At 43.2% G+C, this 16,107-nt stretch overlaps 1 protein-coding gene and 1 long non-coding RNA gene across 2 annotated transcripts; both read right to left on the bottom strand.

Annotated features, from left to right (window-relative positions):
* Positions 1-2,725: 2,725 nt before the first annotated feature.
* Positions 2,726-10,371, bottom strand: LOC125528676 (cysteine-rich receptor-like protein kinase 10). Its single transcript, XM_048693119.1, has 4 exons — positions 9,740-10,371; positions 6,944-7,672; positions 6,770-6,861; positions 2,726-2,995 (listed from the first exon to the last, which is right to left on the bottom strand). The coding sequence occupies exons 1-4, from the start codon at positions 9,759-9,761 to the stop codon at positions 2,726-2,728; spliced, it is 1,113 nt and encodes a 370-aa protein (XP_048549076.1). The 5' UTR covers positions 9,762-10,371.
* A 669-nt stretch (positions 10,372-11,040) lies between these two features.
* LOC125528677 lies at positions 11,041-16,045 on the bottom strand. The gene is made up of 4 exons (XR_007292449.1): positions 15,522-16,045; positions 14,369-14,452; positions 13,795-13,848; positions 11,041-12,725 (listed from the first exon to the last, which is right to left on the bottom strand). It is a non-coding gene; the product is annotated as an uncharacterized LOC125528677 (long non-coding RNA).
* Positions 16,046-16,107: the final 62 nt, after the last annotated feature.

Below are 16,107 nucleotides of genomic sequence, written 5' to 3'. Positions count from 1 at the left end.
GGACCACTACAGCCTCAAGTTCTTGTTGGACCAGAGGCTCTCGACCGTGCCGCATCACCAGTGGATCAGCAAGCTCTTCGGCTTCGACTTCACCGTCGAGTACCGCCCGGGCCGCCTTAACACCGTGGCCGACGCCCTGTCTCGCCGCGACGCCAACCACGACACTACCGGGGGCGACTCCGAAGGGGCGGCACTCTGCATACGCTCGGGGCCTACGTTCGCTCTCTTCATCGACATCCACCGGGTGACAGCCGCCGCGCCAGACGCCCTCCTCCTTCAGCAGCAACTGGCTGCGGGTGAGCTAGAGGAGTCGTGGCGCCTTGCCGACGGATCGCTCCTTCATGGGCGCCGGGTCTTCGTGCCGGCGCACGACGATCTCCATCACCAGGTGCTGCTGCTGGCCCACTCAGCGGGCCATGAGGGTGTGCTGAAAACCCTCCATCGTCTCCGTGCCGACTTCTACATCCCAGGTGATCGGGCCCTGGTCCGTGACTGGGTCCGGTCTTGTGTGACGTGCCAGTGTAACAAGACAGACACTCCTGCCGGCTGATCTGCTCCAGCCCTTGGAGGTGCCGTCTCAGGTCTGGGCGGATATCTCCATGGACTTCATTGAGGGCCTCCCCAAGGTGGGCGGCAAATCGGTCATTCTCACGGTGGTCGGCCGCTTCTCCAAGTATGCTCACTTCATCGCGCTCGGTCATCCCTACACTGCTGCATCTGTGGCTCGTGCCTTCTTCGACGGTATCGTCCGCCTCCACGGGGTTCCCTCTTCGATCGTCAGCGATCGAGACCTGGTGTTCACTGGCCATGTCTGGCCGATCTCTTCCGGTTGGCGGGCGTGAAGCTCCGCCTGAGCACGGCCTTCCATCCTCAGACGGACGACCAATCTGAGGTTGTCAACAAGGTGATTGCCATGTATTTGCGTTGTGTCACAGGTGATCATCCTCGCGCTTGGGTGGATTGGCTCTCGTGGGCGGAGTACTGCTACAACACCTCCTATCACCCCGCCCTACAACCCCTCCTATCCCTCCGCCCTGCGCGCCACTCCATTTGAGGTGGTCTACGGCTGGCCGCCCCCGCCCATACTGCCGGTTGATCCGGCGACGGCTCGGACAAAGGTGGCCGGTGATTTCATGCGGCGCCATGACGAGATGCTGGCCGAGGTCCGGCAACGCCTCCTTCAGGCCCAACAGCTGGCCAAGCACTACTACGACGACCACCATCGCGAGGCGGAGTTCGCGGTGGGTGACTGGGTTTGGCTGCATCTCCTTCATCGCTCTACGCAGTCGCTGGACCCACGCGCGAAGCGCAAGCTGGGCCCTCGCTACGCCGGGCCCTTTGCTGTTTTGGAGCGCATCGGGAAGGTGGCCTACCGTCTTCAGCTTCCGGCGGGTGCCCGCATCCACGACGTCTTCCATGTGGGGCTGCTGAAGCCCTTCCGCGGGGAGTCACCCGCGGCCCCTCTGGCGCTTCCTCCGACCTTCGGCGGGCGCCTCCTTCCGGAGCCGGAGAAGGTCTTGAAGGCGCAGCTTCGTCGCGGGGTGTGGTATGTGTTGATTCAGTGGGCTGGCCTCCCAGAGGAGGACGCTACTTGGGAGCAGCGCGACGAGTTCCGCCAACACTACCCCGACTTTCAGCTCCAGGACGAGCTGTTTGCGCAGGCGGGGAGAGATGTTATGACCGGGCAGCCGTAGGAGGCCCACTGGGCATATTTAGTTAGGGGCTTAGCCCGCAAGTTATCTATTTTATTTTCCATTGTGGTTATATATACTAGTTGTAAGACTCGTTCATGAGGAAGCAATAAGAATAATTCTATTGCCCGGCTCCCAGAGGAGCCGGACCCTAACCCTAGCCGCCTCCTGCTCTTTGCGCCGCCGCCTCCTCCCTCGCGCAGCACGACGGCGCCCTGTCGCCGGCGACCGCGAGCTCCGCCACGTCCAGCACCCTCCTTCCCCTACAACCTCCACCCTAGACCCGGTAGGGTCCTAGCTCCTACCAATATCCATACTCCAAATTTTGGTTTATTTTTATAGATATAGATATATGTTCCAGCATAATCAGTGTTGCAGTTTTCAAAATGAATGGGTTGTAACCAAATGCATTGCTCGAAAAGAATTGGATAGTTAAATATTTCAGTTGTCCTCTAATAGAAAACTTGTTGACTGTCAGCTAACAACACTAGTGCTACTTTTGATGGAAATCTCTGACAGGCCCAAATGGCACAGGCCCGGGAAGGTCCAGGACCATGCATCCACAAAGTGTACCAGCGGGCTGAATTTTGAGGACAGACATTTAAGAAGGGGTTCTTTGCAAACTGCAGAATGTGGTTTGCAGGTAGTTTTCTGCAAAATGACTGGGAGGGGGCTGAGATGACATCAAATTGACCACAACAAAAATTTCCAGATTTTCAGAAGATAGTGTGTTTCCACCTGATACCCCCTGCTATCCTGGTGGTGTATGTTGATGATATAATGGTAACTGATGATGATGTTGAAGAAATTAAATACCTCAAGGAGAGATTGGGGAAAACATTTGAAGTGAAAGATCTTGGGCCACTTCGTACAAGTATATACAAAGAGAAAGAAAGGGGTTGTACAAGGGCCTAGGCCAGAGAGTTGAGCCAGCAGCCAAGAGGAGCAGCAAGCTCAGAGGAGAGCCTAAAATATAAAGATGTACATTCCTTTCTAAAGAGGAGAAACCAGGGTTAGTATTCTCAAAAATCTTTCTATTCCTTCTGCTTCCAAATGCACCAGACAACCAAGACGAATACCTCCATGAAGAATGGCTTGGCAAAAGCAGCTTTGGCAGCAATGATGGTGTCATGCTGTTTGCTGCTATCTGAAGAAACACTACAGAATATCCCCTGTTTCTGCGTGCCAGATTCATTCTCAGCCATCGATGCATCATCCTGTGGTTCCCTCATCATCGATACACCCAAGATTAAAGTAGTTGTGGCCAGTGGAGGGGTCCTATGGAGTGATTTCACAGCCCACAACTGTCCATATACCATACAAGGTCATCAGTTTACAGACACTTTCAGGGTTCTGAATCTTAAGGGTATGACATGATCTTAGGGGTGGATTGGCTGAGGAAACATAACCCTTTACAAATGGATTTCATCTTAATGGAAATACGGATTACAACACCAAAGAAGACACTAGTGACCTTTGTGGATGAGACTGTACCCTGGGAAAGACCTCCTGAGATTGTAGACACTGCTGATAAGGTCATGGACCAAGCTGTTTGTGGTTTCTTCTTGTTTACTACTGCCTGCTCTGAACCAATTGCAGCAGCCCAGCAAGTACCTCAAGAGCTCCAACCAGTACTCCAGAAATATGAGAAAATCTTCTCTTCCCCTACTGGCTTACCCCCTAGCAGGCCCTGTGATCATAGAATTCCATTGGTTGAAGGAACAAAGGTTGTAAACCAGAGACCTTACAGAGTTCCTCACCACCAAAAAGAGGTACTTGAGAAAATCATCCAGGACCTCCTAAAAGCTGGCCTCATTAGGCCCAGGTACCAGCCCATTTTCTTCTCCTCTTCTCTTAGTGAAAAAGAAGGATGGTTCATGGAGACTATGCATTGATTATAGGAAGTTGAACTCCATCACAATTAAAAACAAGTACCCAATACCTATGATAGAAGATCTCCTAGATTAGCTAAAGGGAGCTCAGATTTTCTCCAAGATTGATCTCAGAAATGGCTATCACCAAATTAGAATGGCAGAGGACGATATCCACAAAACTGCTTTCTCCACACTTCGGGGGCACTTTGAATTTCTAGTACTGTCTTTTGGCCTTTCAAATGGCCCTCCAACATTTCAAGCTCTCATGAACTTGCTGTTTGGTCCTTTCAAATTTGTGGTAGCGTTCTTTGACGACATCCTAGTGTTCAGTCAGACCCTAGAACACAAAGTCCACTTGTCCAAAGTATTTGCTACACTCCAAGAAAACCAACTGTATGCCAAACTGGACAAGTGCTCCTTTGGTCAATCTAAAGTAGAATATCTAGGCCATGTTATCAGCAAGGATGGAGTAGCCACTGACCCTGCAAAGATCACAGCAATTCAAGAATGACCAGCACCCACAAATGTCACTGAGCTCAGAAGCTTCCTTGGACTAAGTGGGTATTACAGAAGGTTTATCCAGGGATATGGCCTTATTTGCAGACCCCTGTTTGACTGCTTGAAGAAGGATGCATTTGTTTGGCAAGAACAACAAGAGCAAGCATTCCTCACACTTAAGGACAAGTTAACAAATGCACCTTTCCTAGCCCTACCTGACTTCACTAAGCCCTTCATTTTGGAGGCAGATGCTTGTGGCTATGGACTAGGAGCTGTCTTAATGCAAGAGGGGAGGCCCGTTTCCTATTTCAGCAGAACTATTGGACCAAAAGCAGCAGCCATGTCTACATATGACAAGGAAGCTTTAGCAATTATTGAAGTAGTAAAGAAGTGGAAGCACTACTTAGCAACTTCTCTAGTGATTAGAACAGACCGAGAGAGCCTCAAATACATTCAGGAGCAAAAGTTGACTGAAGGCATACAACATAAATTACTGCTCAAGCTTTTGGGATACAATTTCACAGTAGAATACAAGAAGGGGAAAGAAAATAAAGCTGCTGATGCTTTATCCAGAGTCAAATACATGGCGTCCATGCTCACTGTGAGTACCAACACTCCTACTTGGATAAAAGAGGTAGTCAAGAGCTACAAGTCTGACACAAGGGTGCAGGAACTCATAGCTGAATGTGCTGTCAGTAAAGACAGTCCAAGCTCTTACTCCTACAAAAATGGCATATTGAGATTCCATAACAAAGTTGTGGTTGGCACATCAACTTCCCTCAGAACAGACATTTTAAAAACCTTTCATGCTTCGGAATTAGGAGCCCATTCTGGTGAAAGAGCCACCTACCAACGGGTCAAACTTGTCTTTCATTGGCAAGGCCTCAAACAAGATGTAATTACCTTTGTCAAGGAATGCCCAGTCTGTCAGCTCAACAAAGCAGAGCACTCCCCTTACCCTGGTCTCCTAAAACCCCTGCCTGTTCCTGATTTCGCATGGGCACACATCAGCATGGACTTTGTGGAAGGATTGCCCCTATCTGAGAACAAAAGGTTCACCAAGTATCCACACTTTATAGCCATGAAACACCCCATCACAGTGCAATCTGTGGCAAGAGCCTTCTCTGATACAGTTTTCAAGTTGCATGGCATGCCCTTGGTCATTGTAACTGACAGGGATAAAATCTTCACTAGTCACTTGTGGCAGAAATTGTTCAAGTCCCTCAAGATCAAGCTGCACATGAGCACAAGCTACCACCCACAATCGTATGGACAAACGGAAAGAGTAAACCAATGCCTGGAAAATTATCTCAGATGCATGTGTTTTTAACAGCCTAAAAAGTGACATGGGTGGTTATCCTTGGCTGAATGGTGGTACAGCACCAGTTTCCACACTGCATTGCAAATGACACCCTTCCAGGCCTTATATGGATTCCCTCCCCCCATGATTTGCAGAATCAGCCCTCCCTGACACTATCTGTGAGGACAGTGACAATCTTCTTCAGAACAGGGAAGGGGCCCTTGAAGTTATCAAACAAAATCTCCTCAAAGCACAAGCTAGGATGAAACACTATGCTGACAAAAGAAGGAAAGAAAGGGACTTCTCTGTGGGAGATATGGTATATTTGAAGTTACAGCCTTATAGGCATACATCCCTAAGCTTGCACAGGCACCTCAAACTGCACTCCAAGTTTTATGGTCCCCTCAAAATTCTTCAGAAGATTGGCAAGGTTGCTTATAAATTGCTCCTACCAGAAGGCTGCCAATTGCACCACACCTTTCATGTGAGCCAGCTCAAGAAGCATATTGGTCCTCTGGTGGTTCCCTCCAAGCACCTGCCCTTGGTAGGATCAGATGGTATGATTCGAATGGAACCTGAAGCAGTTTTGGACAGAAAACTCATCCCCAGACCACAAGGCAACATAAGTACACCAGTAGTCAGATGGCTTGTTAAATGGGTTAACCTGCCCCTTGTAGCTGCTACCTGGGAGGACTCGGCGTTCATTCAAAAGGTGTTCCCATCATTTCAAGCTTGAGGACAAGCTCAGTCTTAATCAGGGGGAATTGTCATGCTGTCTGCTGCTATCTGAAGAAACACTACAGAATATCCCCTGTTTCTGCATGCCAGATTCATTCTCAGCCATCGATGCATCATCCTGTGGCTCGCTCGTCAGGATAATGGTTCGCCAACGGCTGATTGCAGTCGCTCGTCGATCTTCAATCTAACGGCTACGAGTCTCGCTCCTGTCACTGTTTACTTTCCAGAGCGGCATATGCTCTGTTTTATTTCCTTCGCTGCATTCTTGCTGTAATGGCTATAAAGCCAACTCGTTCCTCTCCATTCTGGACATGATTGATGTATCTGGGTGTATACCCTAGCCACCTGTGGCGTGCTGAGCTACTTTCCCCAGTGGCGTGCTGAGCTACTTTCCCCATTTTAAGCAGTATAAACCCTAGCCGAAATTCCCCAATTCTTCTCTGAATTTGTGACAATTGAGTGTTAGATTAGCTCGATTACAGTTCGGTTCCTGACAGATGGCTGGGGTGATAACATCTAGCCACCATTTGTAGCAAGATGGGCATGATTATATCTTGAGGGGGAGTGTGTGATATTAACATTGTGCGTGTACTAAATTGAGCAAAGGGTGTCCAGGGTAAGATGCAATACATCATTAGTTGGATTACTGAGAATCGGGAAAAACTTACCAGAAGCCACCACCAAAGTAGCAAGGCGATTGCCAGTAGCACTGCGCCTCCCGCTACACCCACCACGATCCAAACAGTCTTGTTCTTGTGTCCTGTATGTAGTTGACACATTATTCAAGGAAAGCATATGACCAACAGAAGAAGCATTCAATTCTGCATCTCATGGTAACTCACCTTTTGTATCCCTGAAGAACTGATAAGGCTCCAAACGGTAACTGCACAACAGGGTAGCCTTTCGCTCACCCATTTGCCCACCACTCAGGCCTGGTGTAGAGGTTAGATCTTCCAAACAGACCTGACACTGAGCAGCTGAAATTCCAGGTAGACAGTCAGCAAGAGTGTATAGTGTGTAGTTGCAGGCACGCTCATCACGACCCTTTTCTCCCGTGGCATATCTTTGAGAAGAATCTGATGCCTTCCTCGCCACATCTGCGATAAGTGTACTGGCATCGTTCTGGAAGGCCTTGCATTGGGTAGGTATAGGGGGACCATCCGCCCTAAGGACTGACTGCGAATCTCCAAGATGAATTTTGATCTTCTTCTCAGCGAACCAGAGGCTGCACGTGTCGTAGTAGATGGAAATACCCTTCCTGAACGTGCAAACAGCCCGGGCGTCCTGGAAGGCCTGTGTAAGGCATCTCCTGCAGTCGTCGGCCTCTGTGTCACCGCGGCATCTTGCCAGAGCATATGCTCTATCGTGGCTGGAGCCAACTGCCTGCGTGTGGAACAAAGTGGGGGAGGAGGCGACTGCTTCAGGCAGCGTGGCGGAGAGCTGTTCAAGGTTCTGCTGGTACTTGCTGGGCGCACTGTAGTTCCCACCATCACAGAGGTAACCCCAGTAGCCAGTTGGGCTTGCTGCAGTGACGGTGGTAAGCAGAACCAGTGCAGCCACGACGGCGTGACCTGAAAAGGATAGATGAGCAGCAAGTTAGTGACATATGAAAAGTGATGCAGTTCAAGAAGCAAGAACTGAAATTTAGCCTTATTTACATAATCATTTCTCTACGACTCTACACCCTAAGCACAAACATGAACTCAACAAATGTAGCTAGTAATCTTGTAAAAATGAGATTTTCAGTCATTCCCGTATGCCGCTTCTCAGTTTTATTCAAATAGATTCTAAATGAGCTAGTTAAACTGGCAGTTTCCAGAAACAATATTCTTGGCTATTTAAGAGGAAAAAAACAATCCTAAAGAAACACTACTGGGACTTGGATGACCAGAAGACAGATTCTGTAGGAGTTTGGTGTTTTAGCTTGTTCAACTTGCTTATGTACTTGCAGGTTGATTGAGCGAGTCATTTTCCCGTAATATGTATTTACGTGATTAATCATTATAATTCACATTAATTGGGTGGAGTGACTGATAAAACAAAGCTTAGATTTGACAGGCAAGCAAGCTTGTGAAAATATATAAATAATTCTTGTATTAAGAGAAATCATGCATGTTAGGAATCAAGGGAAAGCTAGTATGCCTTCATAAGTTGCTAGCAACACACAGCACAGTAGAAATCTCTGAAGGTCACACAAAAATCACAGAAAAACGTGGTGAACTATGCGCCTGGCATGCAAGAAATTTCAGTATCCAGATTTAACCCTTTCTCGAAAAACAAAAGATGCAAGAAGTTAACCAGATCTTCTACCCGTTTGATGCGGAGGCAATATGTAACATTAAAATTCCAAGGGAGAATGTGGAGGATTGTCTGGCTTGGAACTATGAAAAAACAGGTATGTTTACTGTTAAGAGCGCCTACAAATTGGCATACTCTCTTCAAATCTCAAAGTGGAACTCGTGCTTCTTGTTCGTCTAACGAGCCGTATGACTGAAGTATTTGGGACATTATTTGGAAGTCCAAAGTTCCTGCAAAAGTTAGAGTATTCGGCTGGAGGGTTGCTACAGGCACACTGGCTACAAAGAAGAATAGGTGGAAGCGCTCGCTGGAGATCAGCAGCGTTTGTAGTATTTGCGGCTGTGTGGAGGAAAATGAATTTCCTGCTGTGGTGGCATGCACAAAAAGCAAGGAATGAAATGAGAGCACTGTGGGAGCTCCCAGGTGAAAATATATTCCAGGAGTCGGGAGAGGATTGGCTGCAGAATCTGTTATCTACATGCAGCACTGAAACCCGGGCAAAAATTCTACTTCTTCTCTGGCGTTGTTGGCACCTGAGAAATGACTGCATTTTTAAGTCTGGGAAAGAGACAGTAGGCCAATCGGCAGCGTTTCTGGAGCAACATGTTGCTGAACTTGGTGTTGGTGGCCATGGTTCGCTAGCAGGTTCAGGGAAAGAAGCTGTGCAACAGTGGTTCAACACCCCCTGTTTCCCAGATGATCGGCACCAGGAGAACAAGCAATCTCCGTCAATACAGACTGCAAAAGCTTCCACACACAATATTACTAGATGGATTCCCCCTGAGGATGGTTGGGTTAAGTTAAATATGGACGCTGGTTACTCGGCTGACTCCGGGGTGAGTACTGCTGGGCCTATTGCAAGAGACCGCAGGGGGCAGCCGTTTTTTCTCATTGGCAAGGCAGGTCAATTCGAGTGTGACACTGGAGGAAGCAGAGGCGCAAGCTATGCTGGAGGTGGAGGTGGAGACATGTATATGGTGGCTGCTGTGCCAGAAGTGATTAGGGATATCCTAATTACTGATTGTAATGTGCCATCTGAGTGATCTGTATCACTCTTTTCCTCAAAAAAAAATTTGAAAAACAAAAGAGAAAAGGTCATTTTGTAGACAGTAGGAATTTCAAGTCTCGTGTGAATAGTGACTTTCTCTATTTCATAGCAGGATATGTATTATTATTATTATTTGGTTTTTTATGGTGTGAGTTGAATCTAACTTTATACATGACAGATGTACCTTCTATCAATATTATCAAATTTTGCCAAAAACAAATTCTGAATTTTGGGGGGTATCGAGAACATGTTTGGATAAGCATTTTACATATTACAGGGTGGTGGCCCTCACCTCTATACATTTGCATGTCCATTTGTGCCCTGCCTCTGTATGCCCCTCCTCCCCTAGTAACCCTTCTTGGGGAAGAATCAGTACCTGCAAAATCATATTAAATTAGTGAACCGGATACTTTGATCTTTAATAGGGAGAGCTAAAGAGAAATAATTTGAGGAGGCCAACTTTCATGCTCATTTGTCTGATATTTATCCTTCCAATGTGTTTTAATGTGCAAACTCACAATAGCAAAATATGTACTCCTATTTGATAAGCAAACTCAGAGACACAAATATGGCCTCTATGAGCAATAGAATCATGTCTGAATGCTACTAAAGCATTCATGGTATTGATCCTAACTGTCAAGAAAAAAAAACCGCAAACATGGCCAGTCATTCGCTTAGCAGTATATATAGCTTATATAGTAACTATGTAATGGTACCAGCATTTGAGATAGGGCACTTTTAGGACTTTCACTAGGATAGGAGAAAACTAATTCACTAGACAGCTCATGATTTATTGTCAACTAATTCACTAGACAGCTCATGATTTATGTTGCGCTAACATATTATATATAGACATGCACAATAGAGATAATGAAAAGAGAGGAGGTTGAGCTCACCTGCCCGTACAGTCCTGTGCAGTCCTAGTTCACAAACTCTACAGAAAAATCAACCTGCAAGTAGATTTAAGCAAGTTGAACAAGCTAAAACACCAAACTCCTAAAGTAACCATTTTGAGCGAGTCATTTTCTAGTAATATGTATTTACGTGATTAATCATTATAATTCACATTAATTGGGTGGAGTGACTGATAAAACAAAGCTTAGATTTGACAGGCAAACAAGCTTGTGAAATATATACATAATTCTTGTATTAAGAGAAATCATGCATGTTAGGAATCAAGGGAAAGCTAGTATGCCTTCATAAGTTGCTAGCAACACACAGTACATTAGAAACCTCAGAAGATCACACAAAAATCACGGAACAACGTGGTGAACTATGAGCCTAGCATGCAAGAAATTTCTGTATCCAGATTTAACCCTTTCTTGACAAACAAAAGAGAAAAGGCCATGTTGTAAACAATAGGAATTTCAAGTTCTCATTTGAATAGTGACTTTCCCTATTATTCATAGCAGGATATGTATTTTTTTAGGGTGTGAGTAGAATCTAACTTTATACATGGCAGATGTACCTTAAACTATTTGTGTGCCCATTTGTGCCCTGCCTCTGTATGCCCCTCCTCCCCTGATAACCCTTCTTGGAGAAGAATAAGTACATGCAAAATCATATTAAATTAGTGAAGTGGATACTTTGATCTTTAATAGGGAGAGCTAAAGAGCAATAATTTGAGGAGGCCAACTTTCATGCTCATTTGTCTGATATTTATCCTTCCAATGTGTTTTAATGTGCAAACTCACAATAGCAGAATATGTACTCCTATTTGATAAGCAACAAGCTTTCTCAGAGACACAAATATGGCCTCTATGAGCAATAGAATCATGTCTGAATGCTACTACAGCAACCATGCTATTGATCCTAACTGTCAAGAAAAAAAACCGCGATCATGGCCAGTCATTCACTTAGCAGTATATATAGCTTATATAGTAACTATGTAATAGTACCAGCATTTGAGATACTGTTAGGGCACTTTTAGGACTTTCACTGGGATAGGAGAAAAGGCAGTATAATGGAAAAGAAAACTTGCTCGGAGGACCAGTTTGCCATACTAAAATTTTACACTCAAATATAGGATGCCCTACTTAATTTTTTATAATTCTCCATCACAGTATCATATAGAACACACAAGATCATTTACCTTTACTTAAATATAGGATACCCCTATTTAAGATAATTTTTAAGCTAATGGGCTGGCTTAAATGCGGCCCACTGGCCAATTTAAAGTCAAACAAGCTAAAACATCAAACTCTAACTTCAACTAGCCAATTTGATTGAGGGAATCATTTTCGCATAATACATTTTCAGAGGTGGTGGTTCACCCTATAACAGGTGTCACTGATTTGGTTCCGCTTACCTCTAGTCATGAACATGGTAGGTATATGATAGCACCAAATTTATTCAATTCAGCAATTTGATCCATGTTTTCATAATTGTAATTATTTCCAAAAGGTGAGGTCTTAGCGCTGTTTTACAGGTATACCCACGAAAACTTTGCTTTATCGTTGACAAGTGTGTGCCTTTTTCATTTTTCGTAATGTTTTTCATTTATTGTTTACAACATTTATTGTCGACTAATTCACTAGACAGCTCATGACTTATGTTGCGCTAACATATTATATATAGACATGCACAATAGAGATAATGAAAAGAGAGGAGGTTGAGCTCACCTGCCCGTACAGTCCTGTGCAGTCCTAGTTCACAAACTCTGCAGAAAAATCAACCTGCAAGTAGATTTAAGCAAGTTGAACAAGCTAAAACACCAAACTCCTCAAGTAACCATTTTGAGCGAGTCATTTTCCAGTAATATGTATTTATGTGATTAATCATTATAATTCAAATTAATTGGGTGGAGTGACTGATAAAGCAAAGCTTAGATTTGACAGGCAAACAAGTTTGTGAAAATATATACATAATTCTTGTATTAAGAGAAATCATGCATGTTAGGAATCAAGGGAAAGCTAGTATGCCTTCATAAGTTGCTAGCAACACACAGTACATTAGAAACCTCAGAAAATCACACAAAAATCACGGAACAACGTGGTGAACTATGAGCCTAGCATGCAAGAAATTTCTGTATCCAGATTTAACCCTTTCTTGACAAACAAAAGAGAAAAGGCCATGTTGTAAACAATAGGAATTTCAAGTTCTCATTTGAATAGTGACTTTCCCTATTATTCATAGCAGGATATGTATTTTTTTAGGGTGTGAGTAGAATCTAACTTTATACATGGCAGATGTACCTTAAACTATTTGCGTGCCCATTTGTGCCCTGCCTCTGTATGCCCCTCCTCCCCTGATAACCCTTCTTGGAGAAGAATCAGTACCTGCAAAATCATATTAAATTAGTGAACTGGATACTTTGATCTTTAATAGGGAGAGCTAAAGAGCAATAATTTGAGGAGGCCAACTTTCATGCTCATTTGTCTGATATTTATCCTTCCAATGTGTTTTAATGTGCAAACTCACAATAGCAGAATATGTACTCCTATTTGATAAGCAACAAGCTTTCTCAGAGACACAAATATGGCCTCTATGAGCAATAGAATCATGTCTGAATGCTACTACAGCAACCATGCTATTGATCCTAACTGTCAAGAAAAAAAACCGCGATCATGGCCAGTCATTCACTTAGCAGTATATATAGCTTATATAGTAACTATGTAATAGTACCAGCATTTGAGATACTGTTAGGGCACTTTTAGGACTTTCACTGGGATAGGAGAAAAGGCAGTATAATGGAAAAGAAAACTTGCTCGGAGGACCAGTTTGCCATACTAAAATTTTACACTCAAATATAGGATGCCCTACTTAATTTTTTATAATTCTCCATCACAGTATCATATAGAACACACAAGATCATTTACCTTTACTTAAATATAGGATACCCCTATTTAAGATAATTTTTAAGCTAATGGGCTGGCTTAAATGCGGCCCACTGGCCAATTTAAAGTCAAACAAGCTAAAACATCAAACTCTAACTTCAACTAGCCAATTTGATTGAGGGAATCATTTTCGCATAATACATTTTCAGAGGTGGTGGTTCACCCTATAACAGGTGTCACTGATTTGGTTCCGCTTACCTCTAGTCATGAACATGGTAGGTATATGATAGCACCAAATTTATTCAATTCAGCAATTTGATCCATGTTTTCATAATTGTAATTATTTCCAAAAGGTGAGGTCTTAGCGCTGTTTTACAGGTATACCCACGAAAACTTTGCTTTATCGTTGACAAGTGTGTGCCTTTTTCATTTTTCGTAATGTTTTTCATTTATTGTTTACAACATTTATTGTCGACTAATTCACTAGACAGCTCATGACTTATGTTGCGCTAACATATTATATATAGACATGCACAATAGAGATAATGAAAAGAGAGGAGGTTGAGCTCACCTGCCCGTACAGTCCTGTGCAGTCCTAGTTCACAAACTCTGCAGAAAAATCAACCTGCAAGTAGATTTAAGCAAGTTGAACAAGCTAAAACACCAAACTCCTCAAGTAACCATTTTGAGCGAGTCATTTTCCAGTAATATGTATTTATGTGATTAATCATTATAATTCAAATTAATTGGGTGGAGTGACTGATAAAGCAAAGCTTAGATTTGACAGGCAAACAAGTTTGTGAAAATATATACATAATTCTTGTATTAAGAGAAATCATGCATGTTAGGAATCAAGGGAAAGCTAGTATGCCTTCATAAGTTGCTAGCAACACACAGTACATTAGAAACCTCAGAAAATCACACAAAAATCACGGAACAACGTGGTGAACTATGAGCCTAGCATGCAAGAAATTTCTGTATCCAGATTTAACCCTTTCTTGACAAACAAAAGAGAAAAGGCCATGTTGTAAACAATAGGAATTTCAAGTTCTCATTTGAATAGTGACTTTCCCTATTATTCATAGCAGGATATGTATTTTTTTTAGGGTGTGAGTAGAATCTAACTTTATACATGGCAGATGTACCTTAAACTATTTGTGTGCCCATTTGTGCCCTGCCTCTGTATGCCCCTCCTCCCCTGATAACCCTTCTTGGAGAAGAATCAGTACCTGCAAAATCATATTAAATTAGTGAACTGGATACTTTGATCTTTAATAGGGAGAGCTAAAGAGCAATAATTTGAGGAGGCCAACTTTCATGCTCATTTGTCTGATATTTATCCTTCCAATGTGTTTTAATGTGCAAACTCACAATAGCAGAATATGTACTCCTATTTGATAAGCAACAAGCTTTCTCAGAGACACAAATATGGCCTCTATGAGCAATAGAATCATGTCTGAATGCTACTACAGCAACCATGCTATTGATCTTAACTGTCAAGAAAAAAAACCGCGATCATGGCCAGTCATTCACTTAGCAGTATATATAGCTTATATAGTAACTATGTAATAGTACCAGCATTTGAGATACTGTTAGGGCACTTTTAGGACTTTCACTGGGATAGGAGAAAAGGCAGTATAATGGAAAAGAAAACTTGCTCGGAGGACCAGTTTGCCATACTAAAATTTTACACTCAAATATAGGATGCCCTACTTAATTTTTTATAATTCTCCATCACAGTATCATATAGAACACACAAGATCATTTACCTTTACTTAAATATAGGATACCCCTATTTAAGATAATTTTTAAGCTAATGGGCTGGCTTAAATGCGGCCCACTGGCCAATTTAAAGTCAAACAAGCTAAAACATCAAACTCTAACTTCAACTAGCCAATTTGATTGAGGGAATCATTTTCGCATAATACATTTTCAGAGGTGGTGGTTCACCCTATAACAGGTGTCACTGATTTGGTTCCGCTTACCTCTAGTCATGAACATGGTAGGTATATGATAGCACCAAATTTATTCAATTCAGCAATTTGATCCATGTTTTCATAATTGTAATTATTTCCAAAAGGTGAGGTCTTAGCGCTGTTTTACAGGTATACCCACGAAAACTTTGCTTTATCGTTGACAAGTGTGTGCCTTTTTCATTTTTCGTAATGTTTTTCATTTATTGTTTACAACATTTATTGTCGACTAATTCACTAGACAGCTCATGACTTATGTTGCGCTAACATATTATATATAGACATGCACAATAGAGATAATGAAAAGAGAGGAGGTTGAGCTCACCTGCCCGTACAGTCCTGTGCAGTCCTAGTTCACAAACTCTGCAGAAAAATCAACCTGCAAGTAGATTTAAGCAAGTTGAACAAGCTAAAACACCAAACTCCTCAAGTAACCATTTTGAGCGAGTCATTTTCCAGTAATATGTATTTATGTGATTAATCATTATAATTCAAATTAATTGGGTGGAGTGACTGATAAAGCAAAGCTTAGATTTGACAGGCAAACAAGTTTGTGAAAATATATACATAATTCTTGTATTAAGAGAAATCATGCATGTTAGGAATCAAGGGAAAGCTAGTATGCCTTCATAAGTTGCTAGCAACACACAGTACATTAGAAACCTCAGAAAATCACACAAAAATCACGGAACAACGTGGTGAACTATGAGCCTAGCATGCAAGAAATTTCTGTATCCAGATTTAACCCTTTCTTGACAAACAAAAGAGAAAAGGCCATGTTGTAAACAATAGGAATTTCAAGTTCTCATTTGAATAGTGACTTTCCCTATTATTCATAGCAGGATATGTATTTTTTTAGGGTGTGAGTAGAATCTAACTTTATACATGGCAGATGTACCTTAAACTATTTG

The sequence above is a fragment of the Triticum urartu genome, unplaced genomic scaffold (assembly GCF_003073215.2).
Source record: "Triticum urartu cultivar G1812 unplaced genomic scaffold, Tu2.1 TuUngrouped_contig_5035, whole genome shotgun sequence".
NCBI classification, from domain to species: domain Eukaryota; kingdom Viridiplantae; phylum Streptophyta; class Magnoliopsida; order Poales; family Poaceae; genus Triticum; species Triticum urartu.
Note: the sequence above shows the minus strand (reverse complement) of the source record. Positions and strands in the feature narration are given on the sequence as shown.

Bases quoted from the DNA above. Each gene is read 5' to 3' on its own strand.
- LOC125528676 (XM_048693119.1), bottom strand. From the start codon at position 9,761: ATGGACATGCAAATGTATAGAG. The intron at 7,673-9,739 runs GTGAGGGCCACC...TATCCTTTTCAG, and splicing joins GGACATGCAAATGTATAGAG to GTCACGCCGTCGTGGCTGCA. The intron at 2,996-6,769 runs GTAAGTTTTTCC...GTATATGGACAG, and splicing joins TACTTTGGTGGTGGCTTCTG to TTGTGGGCTGTGAAATCACT.